This window comes from Haliotis cracherodii, unplaced genomic scaffold (genome assembly GCF_022045235.1).
Source record: "Haliotis cracherodii isolate W230 unplaced genomic scaffold, xgHalCrac1.p SCAF_12, whole genome shotgun sequence".
In the NCBI taxonomy this organism is placed as follows: domain Eukaryota; kingdom Metazoa; phylum Mollusca; class Gastropoda; order Lepetellida; family Haliotidae; genus Haliotis; species Haliotis cracherodii.
In genome coordinates, this window is record NW_027266267.1 from 11,991,421 (window position 1) to 12,016,093 (window position 24,673).

At 40.2% G+C, this 24,673-nt stretch overlaps 1 protein-coding gene across 1 annotated transcript; it reads right to left on the reverse strand.

Moving 5' to 3' along the window:
• On the reverse strand, nucleotides 1-24,387 carry LOC139458178 (hormone-sensitive lipase-like). The gene is made up of 10 exons (XM_071239510.1): nucleotides 23,690-24,387; nucleotides 13,286-13,441; nucleotides 12,371-12,448; nucleotides 10,263-10,445; nucleotides 8,747-8,878; nucleotides 7,764-7,908; nucleotides 6,408-6,626; nucleotides 4,056-5,200; nucleotides 2,096-2,478; nucleotides 1-1,972 (listed from the first exon to the last, which is right to left on the reverse strand). The coding sequence occupies exons 1-9, from the start codon at nucleotides 24,239-24,241 to the stop codon at nucleotides 2,281-2,283; spliced, it is 2,808 nt and encodes a 935-aa protein (XP_071095611.1). The 5' UTR covers nucleotides 24,242-24,387; the 3' UTR covers nucleotides 1-1,972; nucleotides 2,096-2,280.
• Nucleotides 24,388-24,673: the final 286 nt, after the last annotated feature.

Consider the following 24,673-nt stretch of genomic DNA (forward strand, 5'->3'; position numbering starts at 1 on the left):
GAGTTTTGATGCTTTTTTCCCTAACGCAAGGACATTACAGTGAGTACGTAACACCTGAAATAGTCCTGTCAAGGCAAGCTGCATCTATTAATCTGACTTCTGTTATCCTGTTATTCCCACTCACACTTCACACAATGTACTAGTGTGAATTGTTCTTGTGCTCTCCCTAGCTGAAACTTCAACATGTAAACAAACATGCAAAGATGTCTGAGCTCAGGTTACAGTGACAAGTACCATCTGTGCAAACTGTTCACGATACTTTTTGCTGAATCCAAGCATTTGGCTGTGATCTGAGACAGATAGAGGACTTGTGACAGTACTTTATCAGTATAAAAAGGAACAGTTATAGGACCAATAGCTCGCCCTTTGTCAGGGCTCGATTTAGCTATATAAAACACGCACCAGTGCAATCTATTACTGAGAAATGTGACCTACAGTTTATGTCAACATTAACCATGTGCTTGAAAAAGAACTCAAATTGTTTCTGCTTAACCCCTACTTGTCCACACAACAATGATCTTTGAACACCCTCAGTACCTTGACGTCATCCAACTCTGGGTACATTAAGATTATGTGCATGTTCCTGTTATGTTTTACAGTAATAGGTAATTAATTCATGTGACACAGGCAGCAGGCCGGCGCATGTTTCAACACTGATGTTTTGTTTGTTTGTTGTTTAACGCCGCACTCAGCAATATTCCAGCTACTACTAATACTAGTATATGACGGCAGTGTGTAAATAATCGAGTCTGGACCAGATAATCCAGTGATTGACATCCCAGGCAATTAGGATACGATGACATGCATTAACCAAGTCAGCGAGCTTGACCACCCGATCCAGTTAGTCGCCTCTTATGACAAGCATAGTCGTCTTTTACGGCAAGCATGGGTTGCTGAAGATTTATTCTACCCGGGATCTTCCCAGGTCCTCAACATTGATACATTAATTCTGTCTGGTGCAACTGGGCTAACATGTCAACATGTCCCTGGTCCAAGAAAAATCAAGTTCCTTGAATCGGACACTGCTTTGTTCTTGCAACACTTCATACCCATCCTGATAAAGTACTGTCACTCATCCTCACTAACACACTGAGGGACTGAATCTATAAGAATTGATGGTATATCTACAAAAAGGAAATGACAACAACTGAAACATCTCTACCATCCCTATACAAATCATCATAAAGACACTATTCAACAGTAATGTAATCACTTCATCACAAGCCATCACTTGTGTTTAAATTTTCAAGGTCAAGGGTTTTTAAGCAAACGATTTACACTTGCAATCATAATACTGCCTTTCCAAATCTAAGATATTTACATTGTACACAGAATTTAAATAATGGTCGTACATGTTGTATTTGCAACACATCATGATTTTTTCAGAATAACAATGTGACCATTAGATTAAATTTGATGACAAAGTTACAATCAGAGAATTATCAAACATCCATTTCACACAATATTCAAGGATCATTGTACACAATTTTAATAAGCTTGAGTTACTGAGCACTTAATAGCATTTAGATTTATTGAGGCTTTTCAGCATCATTTATCCCCCACTAAGTTCTGTCAGCATAAAGTAAAACAATCTACAATTAGTCAATTAAGTTCAGATTTCATAAGCATGATCGCAGAAACACATTTTTCCTAAACATCCTGCAATAGCAAATATTCCTAGGCGATAAATGAGATCATTCCTACAATGCAGTGCACAACATATTTCGGGCAGGCTACTATTACATTAATCACATCTGCTACTTTGTCATGAACATTTCTCATATAAGATATACATGTAGGACAAAGACAACCTTTGTTCCTGTTGCTGAGTTGAGTTTTGAGATGAAGCACTTGCAGACAGGTACAGCAGTGATACAACCTCTGTACCTGGAGACTTCAGTGGTCTACCTGTACACTCTGGTGTTCTACCTGTAGACTTCCGTGACGTACCTTGTAGACTCCAGAAACATACCTGTAGACTTCCATGGTCTACCCGTAGACTTCAGGGCGTACCTGTACAGTTCGGTGTTCTACCTGTAGACTTCCATGGTCTACCTGTAGACCAGGGGCATACCTGTACAGTACAGTGTTCTACCTGTAGACTTCCATGGTCTACCTGTAGACTTCAGGGGCGTACCTGTACAACTCGGTGTTCCACCTGTAGACTTCCATGGTCTACCTGTAGACTTCAGGGGCATACCTGTACAGTACAGTGTTCTACCTGTAGACTTCCGTGGTCTACCTGTAGACTTCAGGGGCGTACCTGTAGACTTCGGTGGTCTATCTGGGTGCTAACATGTCCTGCAGTTTGGAGATACAGACTTCGGATGCTTGTCTTGCCTCCTTGCAAACCAGGGCAAAGTTGAGGAATCCGTGAGGTAAGTCGTCCACGAGGTGAAGGTCAACCGAGTTGCCCAATTTCCTGAGTCGCTTCGTGAACATGACAGAGTCATCGAGGATAGGGTCAAGATGACATGACTGTGAAATTAGTAGAATATTATTACTCACACAATTACACTGAGTTCTCAAGGATAAGGATGGTGTGAATCGCCTTGGATATGTTGGAACGTACAATAACAATGTCATTACTTGCAAAATATTATGAAATTACCAATAATAGGGATAAAGTACCTTGGAAAATATAATAACGATAACCATATCATGCACATCAACTTATGATCTACATTACAATTATCTTGCCGAGGCAAGTGTGTCCACCAGCCTATATCAAAACCTAGTTTCTACCCTTGCAACATCAAGGCCACATTTCTTTGCTCGGCCCTGGTGCCACCTCGCTAAGACCACCTCGCTAAGACCACGAGTTCTGCCCCTTGTAATGAAAACGCAATATCCAATCAGATTGCTGTTCTTGTCTCATATAGCTTCACAAAGATGGCGGCTACCCTAGGTGACTACCTAGTCGATCAGATAACGAAAACATTCATGATGTCCTCCCTGACACAAAAACATAGTCAATCGGGGGATTAAAACATGAAAAAGACATCAACGTTCTCTGATAGGACTATCTATGTGTGATAGTCCAATCATATTTAGCACAGGAAAGTTGGCTCGGTGTGGCAAGGGTGGAAACAAGACTTTGATATAAAGGCTAGTGGACGTTCTTGACTCAGGAAGATGCATTACAATGGGAAATATGTAAATAGACATGATAGGCCCCACAGTGAAACCTAAACTTAAGGCTTGAATTACAGGAGAGCTGTGTCTGTAACTGAAACTGTTAATGTGTATAGCAAGAGTGAGTGAGTGAGTGTGTTGGGTTTAACGGTGCTTTTAACAGTATTGCAATTATATCACTGCGTGTCAGCTCAATATGGGAGGGAAGCCTGAAGTGATGCAGGTCTCAGACGTTTACCACTTTGTTGAAACCCACGAGCACGGGTATGGTGCAAACCTAGAAACATAACCAGGGCGAACCGGGATTCAAACCCACGATCCTACGTTCTGGCCTGTTCAAGGGACGCAACTCTGCACAGCAATTCACAGCGCCTTAGACGACTGGGCCACCCATGCCCCCGTGTATAGCAACAGTCAGTAACGACAGTCCCTCCTTCACATGCAAATAATTTCTTATCATCATGGAAAAAAGATTGTTGAAACTGCTCCCGACTCATAAGACAACACATTTGGCTTTGATGGTCCTGATACATATGCCACAGATATAGACGAACACTTTATACACATGTGGGGAGTCAAACCAGGGCCTTTGGCGTGACGAAGGAACACTTTAACCACAAGACCACCTCCCTCCAAGTATCATTAAGACAGTTAGCGTTTGTTGTTTAATGCCGTACTCAGCAATATTCCAACTATATGACAATGGTCCATGAATAATTGAGTCTGGGTAAGACAAAATCCATCAATGACATCACTAGCATCGATCTACGCAATTGGGATACTACACTTCTTATGACAAGCATGGATTGCTGAAGACCAATTCTACAAGAATCTCCAACATGTCCAAGGTGGATGACTAACATACAATAAAGACAGTCTTACTATGAATATATACCTAGGACATCCAATACAGTACTTACCACCAGACTGAGATGAGGCAGCCCCTTCAGCATGTGATCTGGGGCCAGGAGAGGAGACATGTAGGGGTTCTTCACTATGGGTAGACGCCGTATCGCGTGCAGTGGGCTTTGAGCGGTGTGGCGGTGCCGGAGGAAGTCCGTGGGGGACCCCGGATTGTTGACGGTGGTCTTGAACACACCCGCTGAGGCAGATCGATGCATGCGAGGCTGGGAAGTTTTGACTGGCGACTCAGATGTCTTTTTTAGATTCAGATGCAGCTTTGATCGCATGGCTGCTGGTGAGTTCTGAGCGGAGCTTCCTCCACTACTAGGCTGGTCAGGTGTATCTCCGGTATTGGTGTCAGGGTTAGAATGTGGCATGTCTGTGCTGTGTGTCTGTTCTTCCTGGTGTGGAGGTGTCTGTTCCTCAATATGACAGCCACTGTCCACAGATGGAGTGGACTTCATCCTTAAGTCAGGATTCAAAACAGGAGCCTGTATCACAAGCTGACTTGGGCTGTCGATTTCAGATATGGAGTTATCTCCCTGTTGGGGATTGCATTGGGAGTTATCTCCCTTTTGAGATGAAGCTGCTGCTTGTTCCAACTGTCCATTAGCAGACTGTGGGTTCTTATCAAACAGAATTTCATAACCAGAAGACGTATCAGAGTCCTGATCGTGATTCAACTGATTGATCTGTTGGGTGGAGTCTTCAGCTAGCACATCAGCAATCTCCTTACAGATTCTCTGACCTTCCGACACTGGTGTTGGACTGTCCAGCCTAATGTCCTCCAGCGACTCACCACACACCTCTGCCGTATCCTTGAAGCCTGCCTGCCCCTTGCCTTCCCCGGGGGTGAAAAATGTGTCAGGTGATGGAGAGTCCATTACGATTCCCGATCCCTCGTTCAAGTCCAGCACTTCACCTTGAGTTATAACATGATCCATTCCATCGGTACATGGAGATGGGGTCAGTTGATCCATCTGTGAGGAGTGGACCACAGGACCCTTGGTCTTTGCTGCCTTCTCATCCTGCGAGATAATGACCCACTCCGTGTCTGTGGACTCATCCGACTTGAGCTTGATGGAACTGAGTGATTCCTGGTCACCAGGAAACACTGTGCTTGCCAGGCCGGACGCCAGCTCATCTGACACACCGGCATAGGCTGCCAAGACAAACAACATGGATGCTGTGACAGTGAACATGACATCCTTGTGCTCATGAAACTACTAACAGTGAGTGAGTGGGTGGGTGGTTGAGTGAGTGGTTGAGTGAGTGAGTGAGTGAGTATGGTTTTACGCCGCTTTTAGCAATATTCCAGCGATATCACGGCAGGGGACACCAGAAATGGGCTTCACACATTGTACCCATGTCAGGAATCGAACCTGGGTCTTTGGCGTGACGAGCGAATGCTTTAACCACTAGGCTACCCGACCGTCCCAACTTCTAATAGTAAGATAAGAGTAACACGTGTAATGTTGTAAATAAATAACCTTGGTTGAAACGCCCAAACCAAGACAATATCAGCTTCTTAAAATTTCCTTCATAATATATATTACTAATTCACAAATAGCAAGGCTTTTTTTTCAACTTTCTGTTCATAATAACCTACCCGTGTTACCATGGATACTGACAATATAATGAATATGTAGGATACCTTAAGCAGGCAACAAAACAAAAAAACTGTTGCCATTGGGAAAATTTGAAACTATTTCAAACAAAACATAAGCTTAATATTTAAATGAACCTGCCAAGGCAAATCATAAGTGTTCAGTAACAGGGTGTACTATCAATAACAAAAGAACTCTCATCATGTTTTTATATGGTATTTTTTGAATGAGTTAAAGGAAATAGTTTTTATTCTCATGGGAGAAAGTGCTCAAAAATCAACAAAAGCAGATATCACAAATGCATGACAGGGCCTGCTGTGAGAGTGAACAGTATATTCTTGTTATCATGAAACTATTAACAGGAGGATGAGAGCAATAAACATAGCAGCGTTAGAAATTGGCACTAGTCCTGTAGTAGAAATTAGCCCATTTTAAGGGTTTTGCTATATGTTATCATTATAAGGACTAGTGGACAAAAACTGTGAGTTTCTAACCCTGCATAGACACATTATTTGCTTTTGTTTACCTATTCAATAAAAAGATTGATGATTTAGATATTATAAGAACAATTTCAAACACTTAATATTTTTTTTCAATATATGACTGTTTGTCACGTGTGTGATGCTGTAAACAACATGGAAATGCCATCAAGACTCTATCACCTTCCCATCCTCATAATCATTCCAAATTTCCCAAACATAAGATTTTCAACTTCCATAATAATTTACACAGGTTACCATAGTTACTGACAACCTGACGTACCTGCGAGACACCTGGACAGGATGCCGACTGGGAGCAGGGGGTCCATGAGGCAGAGCAGGCGTGACGGGGACGGCGTGTAGCGCACCAGCACCGGGGTGTACGCCGCCATGACGCCATCTGGGCGCCGGATGCCGAACTCAGCGGCTCTCATGGCTGTGGATATCATGAGGTTCCCTCCAGCACTGTCTCCCCCCACACAGATCCTCTCCCCTGTGGTACCTGGTCAAGTCAGCACTCATCAATCTCTACTGTACATGGTAAGCATATGTAATGGAAAGAATTTCTCAAGATTCTTCAAAGACACTACTACATTGAGCAAAATGAATTCGAGATTACAAGGAAATTACATGCTATAAAACATGACTGTTAGATTTTCTCAGTAAAGACTTGGCATTACTGCATTGCTAAAAGACTAATACAGCCTTTCAATTTTCAAGCAACATAAACTTGTTGGTACCTTAAGTGGACAATAATAAAACACAATCTATTTTTACAGCATCACAACATCAAAGCTATTCAGTAAATATGATTATTTCACACAGGATATGAACGTAATAATAAATCAAAGCTTGTGTAATATCCTACAAATTTGTACATTCAAAAAGTTCATTACCCAAAAGTACTGAAATCCAATTACTGCAAATGTACATTGCGGATGCTCACTGTCATGATAGTGGCATGAGTTGACAAACCATCATCACACATCTCCCATTTTAGATTTGGTTAGTTTGTTGTTTAATGCCGCACTCAGCAATATTCCAGCTATATGACGGCGGTCTGTAAATAATCGAGTCTGGACCAGACAATCCAGCGATTCATATCATGTGCATCGATCCACGCAATTGGGATCGATGACATGCATCAACCAAGTCAGCGAGCCTGACCACCCGATCCCGTTAGTCGCCTTTTACGACAAGCATAGTCACCTTTTACAGCAAGCATGTCATGGATGTCATCGTATCCCAACTGCGTATCCGATGCTCATGATGTCAATCACTGGATTGTCTGATCCAGACTCGATTATTTACAGACCGCTGTCATAAAGCTGGAATATTGCTGAGTGCGGCGTCAAATAACAAACAAGCAAACTAAACATCTCCCATTCTGTAGAGTATGTGAGACCTGGACCGAGGTCCTTGGACATGACAGGTTACATTAGGACCCCAGTTACCTACAGTGGATCGGGGTTGTCCAACTCAGACTTGATTCATTGTGTGTCATGGATCTCGTATCATACCCCAACAATGCTGATTGCTGCTCACAATATCAATCATCGGTTTGATCCAGACTTGATAATTTACAGGCTCCTGTGATAGCTGGGATATTACTATGGCACTCAACAAGAAAGAAACGTACCCAGCTTGTCACAGTTCTGTGTGGCCCATGCGTAGGCATAGAAGCACTCCTCCAGGGCGCGGGGGAAGGGGAACTCGGGGGCCAGGGAGTAGTCTATGGACAGGATGGGCACGTTCAGCTCCTTGGCCCAGTGGCGCAGGTACACCTGGAACAGTGGGTGGAGGGGGGGCTCATCCTCAAACAACAAGCACTCTGTTCAGGAAAACCTTACAACATTGCTACCTGAAATACTCATAGTCATAGGCTCACATGCTCACGTGCGTGCAATCGTGCATAAATGCATGCGTCTGTCTGCGTCTGAGTTGGCGTCAGTGAATTCAATCTAAACTAGCAAGTCCACTCATTTAGAAAATAAAAAAATCAGATTATATGAAATAATTTTTCTTCATTCCTCGATAAACCAGCATTGAAAAATAACATTACTTTTCCAAATTCTGTCTCTTAAAAAAGAAAATGCTGTAGAAGTCCCTGACCATCCACTCATGCATATGTCCGTTGTAGTAAAAATATATCACACCAATTTAACACATACAGGATGCTGTATTCAATGAATGTAATAAAACCATACCTGCATATACCTTCATGGTCATAAGTAAACATCATCACAAGTACAGAACATGTTCATTTTGAATTTAAACAAGTCTCTTGGGCATGTTAGTGGTCAGAATGTCCTCAAAGTCAAACCAAGCTGGTTCATTAAAAAGCACTTAATAAGCGACAAATTAATCAGTCAGCATTCCTAGAAGTCCATTAAACATCATGAAAGATGGACAGTGCCAATAGTTATCTATTAGACATCTCAGCACAATTTTAATAGCATATGTATCATTTTCATACAAATACCTTGGCACAATTGAAATAGCATATGTGATATTTCCATACAAATACCTCGGCACAATTGTAATAGCATATGTAATATTTCCATACAAACATTCCTGTGATAACATTGTCCTAAACAACCTACTGAAGCAATCAACTCTTACCTCATGTGACTTGGACGACTGAGCTACAAATCCTCCGCCATGACAGTGTACCAGCAGCCCGGGGGCTTTAGGGGCCAGCTTTGGCGCTGGACGGCCATTCTTGGACTTCGGAGGCTGCTTCAGGTGACATTCCTTCAACAAGGACATTAGCATTTCAGTGTCTCCATCCCTAGTTGATGTTCCTAACAATCTGTGCCCCAGTGAAAACACAAACTGACTTCTAACCCTGTCTGACACAGAGCACCCATCTTCCGAGGCAAGGGAGCTAACTGACTACAAAAGTCCACTTTCCATCCTTCCACTAGGTTGAAATTTCTGAGTTTTATTCTTATCTTTCTTCTCATTATTATTATTTATATTTTGGCGGGCGGTGCGAGTCTATGCATAGTCAAATCAAAATATTGTAATGAAATTACATCCAGTTCATAACAACATGGCGCATAGATTTCAGTCAATTGTGTGGCCTTGTAGGATTTGCAAAGGATGTGTACCGTTAACAATGGTTAATGTGGCATCAACAGATATCTCTTCATCTATTTAATCAAATTTCTCAAGTATTGTGCTCCAGTCCACATGCACAGGGTGTCTGTGAGACAGGGATTGTAAAACTTTGATTAACTTGATCAGATCGTCTTGACTGGGTGACGGTATTTTGTTTGAAGCAAATGCAAGAGCTGGAATCTGATTCGTCATTAGGAGGGACACAGAAGTGACATAACTCAAAATAGACACCAGTGTGCTACAATCGCCACAAAATTCCAGCCTAGTTCGGCAAGGCTGGAAACTGGACATTGATAGTCAGTTAACTTCCTTGCACGGGAAATTGCAGACCAACGTACAATCAAGTCCTGTTAATCCGACATGGTTGGTTGCATATGATTATGTTGGATTAACGAGTTTGTTGGATAAACGAAATTAAGTAGTATCAACGTTCGGGATCTAAAGTCGGACAACTACACAATAGATAACGATACAAACATGTAAGATGAAAATGAAAAATGAAATATTCATATTGTTATCAAATATTGTTGTCAAACATTGTTCGCGGAATATGTTTTCTAATCATGCAATCTCTAAGGCTTAACACAAAACAATTGATAGGGACTGTATGACTTTTTCAAAATACTTCAAATAGCATAGGTTGGAATGGAAGTCGCCAGTTTGAAACTGGTACCGCAAAACTTAAGAAAGCTCATCACTGTGTCGGATTAACGAGAGTGATTTCGGTAATTTGTTGCAAATAAGGTATGTCAGTGTCGGAGTGCGGGACTGTCGGATTATCAGGTCTAAATAGCACTGATTTAATCGGTTCCCATCATAATTGTCAGTAAAAAATGACTGTTGGATTAAAGAGTGTCGGATTAACGAGACTTGACTGTACCTAGCCTCAGCGCCATATTAACTACTGTCTAGTATAGATACAGAAATATTGTAAAACCAGTAACACAATATAATGTATAAAATTAAAGATTTATCACATTAAGCGTGTTTAAGATTAACCTAGATGTGGACTTACCTGCCCCTCCCGGATCAGTGACGAGATAAGTCTGACCTGCACGTGCCCCGGACCCGTGTGGGAGCAGGGGGGTGTGATCACCACGATGTCAGACCCATCTTCTGTTGGCATTTCAAAGGAATCTGGCCCAAGGGAGATAACCTCGTTCACCTGAACAGGTGGACACACCAGGGATGGCAAGGACTGCAAACACAGGTCAAGGTCATAGCTACATTCATAAACCTCTAGTGCTGTTGTCCTATTGTTAAATAGCGCCCTCTTTTCGTAGATAATTGCTTATTGTCTGTTAACCATCATTTTGAAACCCAGTTTTTTTTCACAATTATTTTCCATCAAGCACCCAATCACGTGACAACATTTTGTTATTATCGAATAATAATCATTGACCTAACTAATAATACACGTTTTGTAATATTTCATGTCTGAATAAAAGTATTATCTTCCTTGTCATCATGTAATTTTGTGACTGTTGACATGCCGTCATGGTCTAGTAGTGGGGGAAAGAACAGATGATAGAATGTCTCACAGCAATGACTCACTCCCAGAAGCAGGGTTAGAAATTGGCACTAGTCTTATAGTCCTTGCCAAACTGCCCAATGGTAAAGGTATCCTAAGGACTAGTAGAAAATTGCCATTTTTAAGGGTTTTGCTATATGTTATCATTATAAGGACTAGTGGATGAAAACTGTTAGTTTCTAAAGCTGAGAAGTCTCACATTAGGTATGTCATATAGTCAGTGAGTGAGTGAGTGAGTGAGTTTGGTTTTATGCTGCTTTTAACAGTATTCCATTTATATCACGGGATATCAGCTTGATGTGGGATGAAAACTCGAAGTGATGCAGGTCTCAGACATTTACTATTTTGCTACAACTCACTGACACAGGTCTGGTGCTGACTAACCTAGAAACATAATCAGGGCGAACAAGGATTCGAACCCACAATGATAGATTTCTGGTGTGCCCAAGAGACGCAACTCTACACCGCGAATTGTGGCGCCTTAGACAACTTGGTCACCCGTGCCTCCATATACAGAGGAAAATGACCACTTGCACAAAATGTTCATAGCTCTACGACTCTTAACAAAGACTTGCAACAGTCATGTCATTAAGACTGCTTTGTACAAGTGGGCCTGGTACATTTGAGTACAGTATAAGGATGGTCATACTAGATTGAAATATTCTCATTACATGACTCAGGATGTGGTCTGGTACTGAAGGTCACTATCTGGATGAGTTGAGGAGGTAGATTAGATATACGAGAAGTTGTTTCAATGCTGACATGGCATTTACTGTCAGCAGCATCCCCTCAGCCTGAGTGATGTCAGAAACAGTGGTCGAAATAATCTTAAAACCCAACAAGACAGTCGATCAGATGACCCATAAATGTTGCATGCCCATCTTCAAGGTTACCAGTCCAGCAGTCAGATAATATTGAATCTTAATGTTTCCTAGCGCATAGTGTTTTTGAGCCCCTAATATGTATTTCTGATTATGTGTCTTAATATCAATACCAAGACACTAAAATTAAGACCAGAGTGGCCAATGAAAGCGTAGTTACTTCTTTTCAGCCACCGTTAATAATGGATTACTGACGATAGTATCAGGAACATTGCGAAAAATAAGAGTCAAATCTTGATTCAGTTGAAATAATGCAAACAAATACTTGAGGATCTACGAGGAATACTGAATACGTAAGTAGTCTCAAAATTATCTGCTAGACAGTTGGGCAGTTGGAGGAAAATTTCATGCAGCCCGACAGAAAAGTCACCAGCCGTGGGCAGGCAGTAACTTCGGACACTGGTTATAAAGGGTCTCTGTTCCACCATCTTGTTCCCTTGTCCAGTCAATGTCAGGATATGGACTCTGACTCTGTGTGATGTGGACAGTTTGGGTGGAGTCCTATATGGGATTCAAACAAGGCTCCACCAAAGAGAACTAGAATTTGTACCTCACTAAGAAAGTGTAATCCCCAGAATAACACATATTACATTTGACCACTTTCTAAAAAGGCAATGTCTATTTAAACATTAAGTGAAAAAAAACCTGGAGATTGAAGACAAACAATGTGGTGTTAAAGGGACTTTCCTTCTGTCACTGTTCACGACATACCTTCATTATTTCAGTTTCAGTGATCCCCCAGAATGCTTTGCAAAAGCTGACGTCTGCTGTTCGTGTCGTGTAAACAACCTGCAAGAAAACACATTTTCAAGGAATCATTATATTTATACATTTAGCATGAACAACAACCTCCTTGATACAAACTTAATGTGTAGGATAAAGCATGTACGAGGGTCTTTATGATATAAAAAACCTGCGTCCCGGGAAATAACCGAGGGGCACTATGACGGTTATACAGTGGAGACCCCTGGTTACCGCATGTCCTGTCTAGTTGAGCTACTTGTTGATACAGAGTACCCATGGTTACCACATGCCCTGTCTAGTTGAGCTACCTGTTGATACAGAGTACCCATGGTTACCTCATGCCCTGTCTAGTTGAGCTACCTGTTGATACGGAGTACCCATGGTTACCACATGCCCTGTCTAGTGGAGCTACCTGTTGATACGGAGTACCCATGGTTACCTCATGCCCTGTCTGGATGACCTACCAGTTGACATGGAGTACCCACGGTTACCTCATGCCCCGTCTGGATGACCTACCTGTTGACATGGAGTACCCACGGTTACCTCATGCCCCGTCTGGATGACCTACCTGTTGACATGGAGTACCCACGGTTACCTCATGCCCTGTCTGGATGACCTACCTGTTGACATAGAGTACCCACGGTTACCTCATACCCTGTCTGGATGACCTACCTGGTACCCACTGTTATCTCATACCCTGTCTGGATGACCTACCTGGTACCCATGGTTACCTCATGCCTTGTCTGGATGACCTACCTGGTACCCACGGTTACCTCATGCCCTGTCTAGATGACCTACCTGGTACCCACGGTTACCTCATGCCCTTTCTGGATGACCTACCTGGTACCCACGGTTACCTCATGCCCTGTCTAGATGACCTACCTGTTGAGCGCGGAGTTCCGGGTTCATCCAGTACTTCCCACTGCTGACGAGGGAGGTGGCCAGCTGCATCACCTGTGAGTTTTCTTGATAACCCTCCGAGAAAGATGCCATCGCTATAGCAACAGCATGAAGAGGACGCTGCATTGAGTCGCAGAACTGTAAAAATGATCAGAAATTCATCAGTGAAAAGAGAAATCAACAGCAGTTGAGCACATAGCAGCAGACAGCATCATTAACTTGGAGCTGGAAGCCTAATAATATTGTAACCTTAACACATGATTATATCACCCATGATTTACAAGTGTTACCAGTAGGGCTGTGACGGGTAACTCGGGGACATGTAGGACCCAGGTGCCCACAGGACTACCCGAACCCGTGGTTAGTCGAGTGATATATTGTTTAAAGACAAAAATTATCTAGAACTGGATGTTAAAACTACAAGCCACTAATGTACGCAGTTCTTTCTGACTACTAAGTCCATTCCTTCTGACTTTTATATGTTTGAATAAAAATAAAACTTCAGTCAACGTCAGTGTATACACCAGATCGTTTTATACGTGTATCTAAACACATTTTGCCAGGGCTATGGTCAAACTTTTCTTAATCAGACAGTTTGTACCTACTTCATAAGACCTACAGTTGGTATCCGGGCAGGGTCGGGCAATAGGGGGGTGGGTATCCGGGTAGTAAATTTGGACTCGTCCCAGCCCTAGTTGATTTAAACATATTTTATTCAGATTGAAATGGATTGGGAACAAGTTATCCAACTTAGGACTCCCTCTCCAGCCCTAGTTACTAGAAACTAGTCTGCTGGCAGGGCTGGTCTGAGACTAGCATATTGTTGAGCATGTTGCAAATACAAGAAGTTGTCTCCAAAAGCATTGTCATTCTGCATTAACCTATAACCTGGTGAATTGTTTCTAAGCCCCTACAGTCTAAGGGTTAAGTTTCACCAAGCAGCTTCAACATAGATGGAGGACACTCTTTGAATGGTTTGTGGCCTAAAGGAGGCATGTCTGAAGATTCTTTTGCAAGATCAAAGTTAAAATGGCTAAATGACGCAAAATGCTGTGCTTGGTGTAGTAGTAACATGCTGTCATTAGTTTGGAGGCCAACTTCTGTTTCTTTGTTATTTAATGTTAATGAGTCTGGACCAGACAATCCAGTGACATCATGAGCGTCGATAAGCAGACAGGATATGATGACATGCATCATTGATCAGCCAAATATGCTAGTCTAACAACCTGTTTCTGTCAGCATGGTTTGTTGCCTATCACAACAAGAAGGGTTGCTGAAGACCAACCACACTTCGGTACTGCTTGTAGCATGCACATAGGTTAGTCAGTACACCTGGAAGGTGGCAGCCTGACACTGCTGTCGACAGTTCATCACCTGTCAAGTCTGTGTACACTAAGTCAGTACAGTCTGCAGCCTCTAGTCCACAGCCCACCACGGACACAAACGTTTGGTTTTCCAGTGTCCCAAGGAGGACCATTTTGAAACTAATTGCGCCAATAAGAAAGAATACATTTTTACGGTGGACCCATCTTCTAATCAGTGAATCTCATCATTTCACCATGGGCCAGACTACATACAATTTAGAAAGTTTGCCCTCTTCCCTTCCACTGTGTCTACATGCTCATCTTCCATTGCAGTTGAAGTGATGGAAATTGGCACCAGTCCTGCAGTCCTTGCCAAACTGCTCAATAGTTAAGGTATCATAAGGGCTAGTTGGTTGGTTTGTTGTTTAACGCCGCTCTCTGCAATATTCCAGCTATATGAAGGCGGTCTGCAAATAATCAAGTCTTGACCAGACAATCTAGTGATTGACATCATGAGCATTGATCCATGCATATGTGTCAACCAAGTCAGCGACCCTGACCACCCGATCCCGTTAGTCACCTCTTACGACAAGCATTGTCGCCTTTTACAGCAAGAATGGGTTGCTATTCTACCCCGGATCTTCACAGGTTCTTATTGCTGAGCGCTAGGAAGGGTAATAACAAGTCTCTTGTCTTTTGGCATGACGGGACAAGACCATGGAGGCGCTCTGTATTCAATAACAGTGACAGACACAAATATTTTTTTCAGTATGCCACTATTAAAGATGTTTAGACGTGCCCTTTGGAACTTAAGCGTGATGTTTTAATGTTTGTCCTATTTTCCTGCAGTCAATAATGTGTTTCACTCAATGTCATCCACGGTCAATATTTAACACAGAACTAAAAGTAAGTCGACCACAACAGTTCCAATGAAAGCTTTTATCAAATGACTGGCTACAATCCATCAGCTGGGGTAAACATCTAGACACAACAGTTCCAATGAAAGCTTTTATCAAATGACTGGCTACAATCCATCAGCTGGGGTAAACATCTAGACACAACAGTTCCAATGAAAGCTTTTATCAAATGACTGGCTACAATCCATCAGCTGGGGTAAACATTCCAACATGATGCAAACCACTTCACTACGAGCTAGATAATAATTAGTTGTACTAAGGCTGTAGTCTTCCTTTCCACTGAGATTGATAATGTTCTTTTCAGCTGCTAAAGGTTGATGTAAAATATCATCACAAATCATGCTGTGAATTATGTGTGTTTACATGATCACCATGAGTTTGTTCAATATACTGCAAAAGTTCTTCCATTCAGTGTTAGAAATTGGCACTATAGTGCCCAATAGTTAAGGTATCATAAGGACAAGTAGAAATTTGCCATTCTTAAAGGTTTTGCTATATGTTATATAGTTATGAGGACAAGTGGACTAAAAATGTAAGTTTCTACTGCTGTTTCATCATACCATTTCAGAAAGTGATCTGTAGGCACTGGGAGCATTCTTTAACCATGCTGTTACTTTTTTAACTGTGCCATTGGTGCACTAATACAACAAACTTGGAATGGAACCCTGTAATAATGGTAAATGCAACTTCTAACAGTACAAACATTAACCCAGGATTTATCTCAACTTGGTCACGCTGGTGTTCCGCCCCAAGTCTGCTGCAAATGTCAGTAAAATTCCCAAATGGGAATTGAAAAAAATTCCTTTTTCGTGTACATAAAGTTAGAACTTATATGATGGCTTCTTTGAAGTGAGGGGCGGTCGGGTAGCCTAGTGGTTAAAGCGTTTGCTCGTCACGCCGAAGACCCAGGTTCGTGTGAAGCCCATTTCTGGTGTCCCCTGCCATGATATTGCTGGAATATTGCTAAAAGCGGCATAAAACCATACTCACTCACTCACTCACTGAAAGGACCAAAATAGGGGAAAGGGCTTATTTCCTCATTATTACTTGATTTGGAGTGCAATGTTAAAATTCAATGTAAAATATCTCATAAAATAAGAAAATAAGAACCTTAAAAAAAACAATTTTGAACAAAGTAAAAAAGAATTCCCCAATTTGCACATAGTTTGAAATCCTAGATAAATCCCCATTAACACAAAAATCTATGGGAAGTGTGGGGAAGCAGACTGTGTATAATGTTCAATGTTATGGGGATTTCTAACCAATTCAGTTTTATAATACAATTCACACCTTAACCTGGAGTGATGTCCCTTTTTAACAAGATTACAAGTATAAATAACAAACACATCACGCATATGATAAAATCAAGTTCCTACTGGCTGATCACTAGATACAATATCTGTGTATTGATCACTGTTGATACTGCTAGCCTACATATGATAGCTGTAGTACACTGACCATCATACACAGGTTCACCCAGATTGTATAGTGAGTGAGTGAGTTGGGTTTAACACCGCTTTTAACAGTATTCCAGTCATATCGCGGCGTGTCAGCTTAATGTGAGAGGAAAGTCCGAAGTGAAGCAGGTCTCAGACGTTTACCACTTCAGTGAAACCCACGAGCACGGGTATGGTGCTGACAAACCTAGAAACATAATCGGGGCGAACCGGGATTCAAACCCACAATCATAGGTTTCTGGCGTGCCCAAGGGATGCAACTCTGCATAGCAAATCACGACACATTAGACAACTGGGCCACCTGTGTCCCCCCAGATTGTATAAACTAAATTATCCTGGTGCATGGTCCCTTAAATAGCATCTTCACAAGACACACAGGGAGTGAGTGTGTGTCAGCACTGCAGCGATGCTATCAATTCAACAGAATGTTATAATAGGGGTAGCATCATTAAAGCATGATCATGATGATAGATATTTGGGTCCATATACTGAATGCCAAGAAAATACATGTACCAAATATTGCTGCATTCGTTTGCAGAATCATTACAACCATCCACATCTTCAGCAAGAAGACTACTGTTTTCCTCAACAAGTATGTTGATAGACTTGCACAAGCCTCTAAGGCAATAATTATTATTTTACATCATAATTTCTAAATTATGTAAATAATAAGAACACGGTGTCCCTATAAGAGACTGGAGTCCTTAGTGTCCACATATCTAGACTTGCCTATTAGGAGGATAGAATTACTACACAAACATGGACTATTCTTTCAGTAAAGCCTTTGAGCAAGGCTAGAATGCTGACAGCCTTGTCTGCTGTGTGCCAGGTGCGATGCTCTCAATAACATGTGGCCCTGTCAGGTATCATAATATTAAAGTCATGATGAAAACTACTCCAGCAAAGTGACAAGTGACTCTCCTTCATGTGACTGACAAATGTATAATTTTACAACAGAAGAACCTCTCTGTTTCTTTCACTATCATGAACGGACACCTGGCGTTATAATATAAGGGATGAAATGATACATCAGTGCACACGTGCATCATGAATTTCTATGCAATGAATAATATAACCATATTTATTTCCATAATGTGGAGGGATTGGCAAACAAGCAAATTTTGCTTATCTGAATGCCTCTCCCAAACATGATACAAATTACAATGTATTGAAAGTGACATGGGAAATAGCATACATTATGTAATTGACATTGAAGACAAGTATTGTTCTGTAAGTGTTTAATTACTGGATCATCTTTCATAACAATAGCTATTATTTACACCCAGCACAACAACATCATAGTACCATATAGCAAAGCCAACATCTCAGACAAAATCTCTAAATCGGCAAGAAGATAGAATAAAACTGTGCACTGATTTCAAAATTTCAAGATTTGTTACAATCGTTTAATGTGAAAAAACAATTAGAATTGAATTCAAATCGTAGCCTTTTACAAAATAATACATATTTTGCCTTAATGTACTGTTTAAGGGACATGTAAGAAAGAAATAAAGTGCATGATAGCCACAACATCTCGGGCTGTCGGATATAAATCTGGCATATTTGTCAGCATGAAGATTACTCACTGCAGCCAAGCCTGAGACGGGAGTGTATAACTTGACAGAATCTTGATACATATTTTACATCAAAGTATATACCATTCTCATCATTGCTTTTTATAAAGCCTTTAAAACTTCCTAAGTTATTGGCATTGGTGTATTCAATAGGTAGTGAGTTCCAAAAATTAGCTGTATCTGGAATAAATGATTTGGCATAATTATTTGTTTTACACTTTATGTTTTGCAGCTGTGAGCTGTTTCCCAAATTATAATCACTTGTTGTGCAAATGATTGTTAACCATTTTATAAAAGACATTTAACTTTTGAAAATTCCTTCTTTTTTTTAATGATGTAAGATTTGTTTTTTTTATAAAGTTCAATGAATATGATACATGATACGTTTTTTCTGTATCGATACAAGATGATACACTTGCCAAAATAAATTACCTTCTTTTTTTAACAATTTTTAATGTTCCCCACTAATTTTGTCAGTCAAATATCACAAAAAGTGTTGTAATTTGCATTTTAAGTTCACTAATAAAAATATCCACCATTAGCATGTGTTTACACGTAGCTTTTCATTTTGAACTTGCTCTGAAACATTTGTAGTCAAGATGTTGTCATGTGATTTGAGGTAAATATGCCTATCGTGACCTATGCATCATAATACATATGACATTGCGACCTTGTTTGATCAGTTCACACATAGTGGTTATTTGTTGTGATCCAAAGTAGACACTATACCGAACAACGTGTTTACAGTATTAAAGAAGTTGTTATCCATAAATTGTGTCTACTCTGTCATCCGTCAACTTCTCAGTGTTCCCGCTGGCTTTTGAAACTGCCAGTGGACTGGCAACTCTTACAATTACCAGTCCCCCTAATTTTTGCCAGTTCCAACTTTGAACAAACAAAAAAAATGTATGAAAATTATTTGGTTTTAATTCTTTCAACATCATGTTCAGTGCAAAGATGTCATCTCTGAAGTAACCTAGTTAGATCCATACATCATTCACGCAAACTTCAGTCCAAATTTTCTCTTCTTTTTTTTTTATATTTCGAGACGAAGACGCTACAAATGGATATTTAACCTAGAAATAGACAAGGGGAAACCCTGATGGTAACAAACAAGCTGACTTTGTTTGAAAAATGTACTTATATGAATATCACACATGTTTTGTTCAACAACAAAGATTTATAAGGTGCTATATTTGCCGGTCCACAGGGACTGGCAGTCACATGAATTACCAGTCCAAGCCTAATTTTACCGGTAAAAAAACGATAATTACCGGTACAGGAACGCTGACGCCTATCAAACAATGTTGTGATCCATTTACAGTATTACGGGCATCTGAATATAGTGACAGGGCAGATAATGCCAACAGTTCAATAGGTAAACTATATCCTGTTGGACGCTCACAGGGGCCAAGCTATCAGCCCAAGCCACATTCAACTGGTCAATATCTTGAGTGTACTGGAGAACACTGTTTATCATATTTATGATTATGATGACATCTATACTGAAAGAATATCGAGCAGTTCCTATTGGTCCTTATTCCCCTCAAGTCCGCTAGTAAAGAGAAGCTGGTCAATATGGACATGATGGAGACTAGGGCTGCAACGAATACACAATGAGATGAATAAGATTCGTATCATGAATGTAGGGTAGCGAATACAAATATTGATTCACGAATACAATAACAAGTCAGCAGCTGATGTATTATTTGTCATATTCAGCATGTTCAGTGAGGCAACAACAACATATATTATTTCATATGGTTTGTTAATTATTATTAATATATTATTCATTTATATACTGCACTTATCCAGGAACTAGTATCTGCTCAAATGCGACAATGACCAGTGACCACAATACTGTCAAATTAAACATGTTAAATAGTATACGAGTGTTCTCTTTTGGAGAAATCTATGCATAAAATATGTTCTTATGGGTATTTTTTTTAGTAAAAGCATATGCTTGCATATTCATTAATATTCGATTCTAGTAGCCACGAATAACGAATTCAATTCATGAATGGATAATATTGGATACGGTTCGATTCACCAAATATGAGTGAATCGTAACAGTCCTAATGGAGACATGGCTCATTGTCGCTCACTATGCTTAAGGGCAGGCCAGTTGACAAGATATCAATCACCAGTTTGTCTGGCCCACATGTAACATGATTAATAATCGCAGTTACAAATCATCATAATAATCAGTATAATGTTCAGAGTTCTATGTAGCCTGGGATTTTGTTTATTTGTTTGTTTGTTTGTTGTTTAATGTTGAAATCAGCAAAATGATAACCATATGATGGGATCCTGTTAGTAAAGAAATCTGTACCAGACAGTCATGTGACCATGGTGACAGATCTGACAATGTGAGCAGTGATTCATGCCTCTAGGGTACATGGACATGCAATCAAGCAAGTCACCTAGTCTAACCACTGTATCCATTCAGTCACTTTTACGATCAGCATGGGTCGGTACAATGGGTAGGGTTACATTCTAACCCAGACTTCCCACGGGGCTCTAGCCTGTGGAAAACTGGGGGTCCACATGACTAAATGCACATCTGAGCAAAAGAGAGAGTCATGCATCAGTTTAACTTGTAGTATGTCCAGTCAATAAGATTTTGTATTCAACGTAATAAGCGCCCCGCTCTAATAAGCGCCCATATTTGCTAATATATTGGCTAGTGAACAATCCCAATTAGCACCCCTTCCGATTGATCAATGTACACAAGACGCATTTATTTGTGTATAATACACACTCGTGTGTTATATGCACCCTTAATTATGGGCAATTAAATTCTGGAAAATATATCTGTGGTGTATAATACGCACAGACTTTTCTTTTGTATCATTTCAAGCTGTTAGCATAAACCACGAAATTTACCATCTTTCAACTCTGGTTTTTGTTCTCACGAAAATTATATTCTAATAAGGGCCCCCTAGTTCCAATTTTCGAATATGGTAATAAATAGTAACATCACTAGCATTCTGTTAATTGAAATTTGTTATGATGAAAAATGAAATTTCTGTTAGAGTACCTTGGATGTTTTTGTGGAACTAATACTAAAATAGGATTAGGAGGATTTGGGATGAAAATGGTGTCAAATAAAGTATTTCTGCATCATGTGCAACCCTCATAGTATATATGATCATTATTATTAACATTGCATATAATATTGCGGATTGGTAAACAAACAGTAAAGCGTCAGTTAGACACTGCGCTTAGTTCAGAGTAGTTGTACATAATTTATACAGCTGTCATGTCATTTGTGATTTCACCAGTGATTTTGGTAGAGACAAATGACATTAGGACAATTTAATGATTTTATCAACTATTCATAGAACATTCTTCCATATCATTAACAAATTTGAAGAGATATACTGATAAGTCAATGAAAGTGATTTGAAACTCTGTAAAAGACTGCCATAACACGACAGGTGACTAGTCTGTCAGAGGTCTTTCTTGTAAACATGATAAACTTTCTGAAATCAATGAGTTTGTTATGAAAAGGTACTACCCTTTTCGATGTAATAAGCACCCAGGGGGCTCTCAAAAATAGAAATAAGGGGCTCTTATTAAAATATTATTTTGGTGAAAAAAAACAGAGTTGAAAGATAAATTTCGTGGTTTATGCTGACAGACTGAACTGTTTATATACGACAGATTTATTTTTCCAGAATTTAATTGCCCCTAATTAAGGGTGCATATAACACACGAGTGTATAAGTCTTGTGTACATTGATCAATCGGAAGGAGTGCTAATTGGGACTAGCCAATATATATGCAAATATCGCCGTGGGCATTTATTAGAGCAGGGCGCATATTATGTCGAATACGGTATTTGTATCAAGATATCATTTCAGGTAAAAAATGTACAATCACACTTTTGAACTTAATACATCAATACTACCATGCTAACCTCACGGACTAATTTAGAAATTTCATGCTGAAACACATTTCTTATTTAACAATGTTTAATAATTTAGATATGTTGGGGACTCCTAAAATAATCGACACATGTGTTTCTCTTAATCATGTTAATCAATCATCCAAAGGGCAAGTTGGGGCAGCTGATAACAATAACACCAACTGCAGAAGATTTGCCCAGCAGGGTACTGACCTAGTTATGTAACAATGACCTCAGGTCATTCTGTGGGTGATCTAATCACACCACCCTCACCCCATGTTCCTCAGCCAATGACATTAGCACTCCTTTGTGGCCACACATCACAGCTTACAACGTTTAATGAAAAAGTTTACACATTGTTTTGAAAACCAATAATGCATGTTTGCATGATTATTTCATGTGGACCTAATACTTTAATTATTATGTATATATACAGAACATGGAGAAATTCTTACAAGTCTTTCACACCCCAAAATTAAACGTATAGATTGTTTTATGTGCTTTGTAGTAACTGTTAACATATGTGTTACACAGAGTTTTTTCATCAAGTTGATCCTTATCAATTGCATGCTTACTTTCAACTAGAACGGGCACATAAACATGATAGACCTGTGAAGATCCAGGGTAGAATAGGTCTTCAGCAACCCATGCTTGCCATAAAAGGCAACTATGCTTGTCGTAAGAGGCGACTAACGGGATCGGGTGGTCAGGTTCGCTGACTTGGTTGATGCATGTCATCGGCCCTAATTGCGTGGACCGATGATCATGATGTCAATCACTGGATTGGCTGGTCCAGACTCGATTATTTACAGACCGCCGTCATATAGCTGGAATATTGCCATGATTGCTGAGTGCGGCGTTAAACAACAAACAAGCAGTATCAACATGATAAATGATATTAACATTCAAAACAATGGATAATGCATGATCAGGTTGATACAATGTAAATTTGCAAATTTGTTGTTTACTTTTAGCATATTTTGTTGACAACAAATCTGTACATGGTAAACATGGTAAAGAAAACATATTAACAAGTCAGGGAGGCAATACATTCTCATTTCTTCTTGTTCATTAGATATCTTATTTACATGGTATCAACACATTGTTTTGAATGTTATAATGGAATTTCCAAGAATAGTTGAAACTGAAAGTACATTATTATTTTAATGAGACTAGGAGGACATTCTTGTATAGATTCACAGGACAAAATGAAGCATGTACTTACCTGGAATCCAAGACAACGGCCATAAAAACAATCTTGGTTCAACATCTCAACTTCCTCCATCAACTGCTCTGCAATATTTTCATTTAGATTTTCCTCATCTGCAAACAGGTTTCCATCTTGACAGTAGTTGATAAGCTTGTTGGCATAATAGAGACATGCTCTCAGCTGACCGATGGTGCTGACATATGCCTCAACTTCTTTACAGTAGTGAGCTCTTCTGAACAAAATAGAATCTCTATTCACCACAATATACCTCAGCAACTGGGCTAAATGCAAACAACATTTATACACAATCCTTAACAAACTCCGGTACCCGTTTCCTTTTAAATCTGGTGAAACGTCAAAATCAGACAATCTTGGAAGCAAGCCAGCAATGTTAGGTTCGATACCCATGTCTAAATATTCGTAAAGGAGACAAAAGGATGTGTGATATTTAGCATGGTGGCTTTGGTTCCCATTTTGAAAGTATTCAATATTGCTCAAAGCCAGTGATTTCAGTTCCTTGATCAGAGATGACAGAAGGCGGCCCGGATTGTCGTTTTCTAGAGACATGTTAATCTTATTGCTTCGTCTTCTTCTATGCACCGACTCAGTTATTCCCTGTCAGTGTTGATCTGTTGTTAAATGCACGCGACTGCCACACCACTACTTCAATTCTCCGTGACAAACTTGACAGCTGATAAACACTGTTTACTTCTGTCAGCAGCCATTTTTTTAGTTACGGAGCGAATAATGTCCGCTTCGGGGCAATCGGAAAAGCTCGTTGGAATCCGTCAACCGATTGGAGATACACATTGTGCCCGAGACACACAAGATCAGTGAAAGAATCCTACATGTATTGCGCAGTAATAATTAATATAAATAATGATCAAATTAAATTAAAACGATAGTGATAGAACTCCAAATTCAATAATACATGTATAACTGTGATAGTTTTATCTCCTCTTGGGTGGATAAATTTGACCAATCACCTCTTAGTTTCCC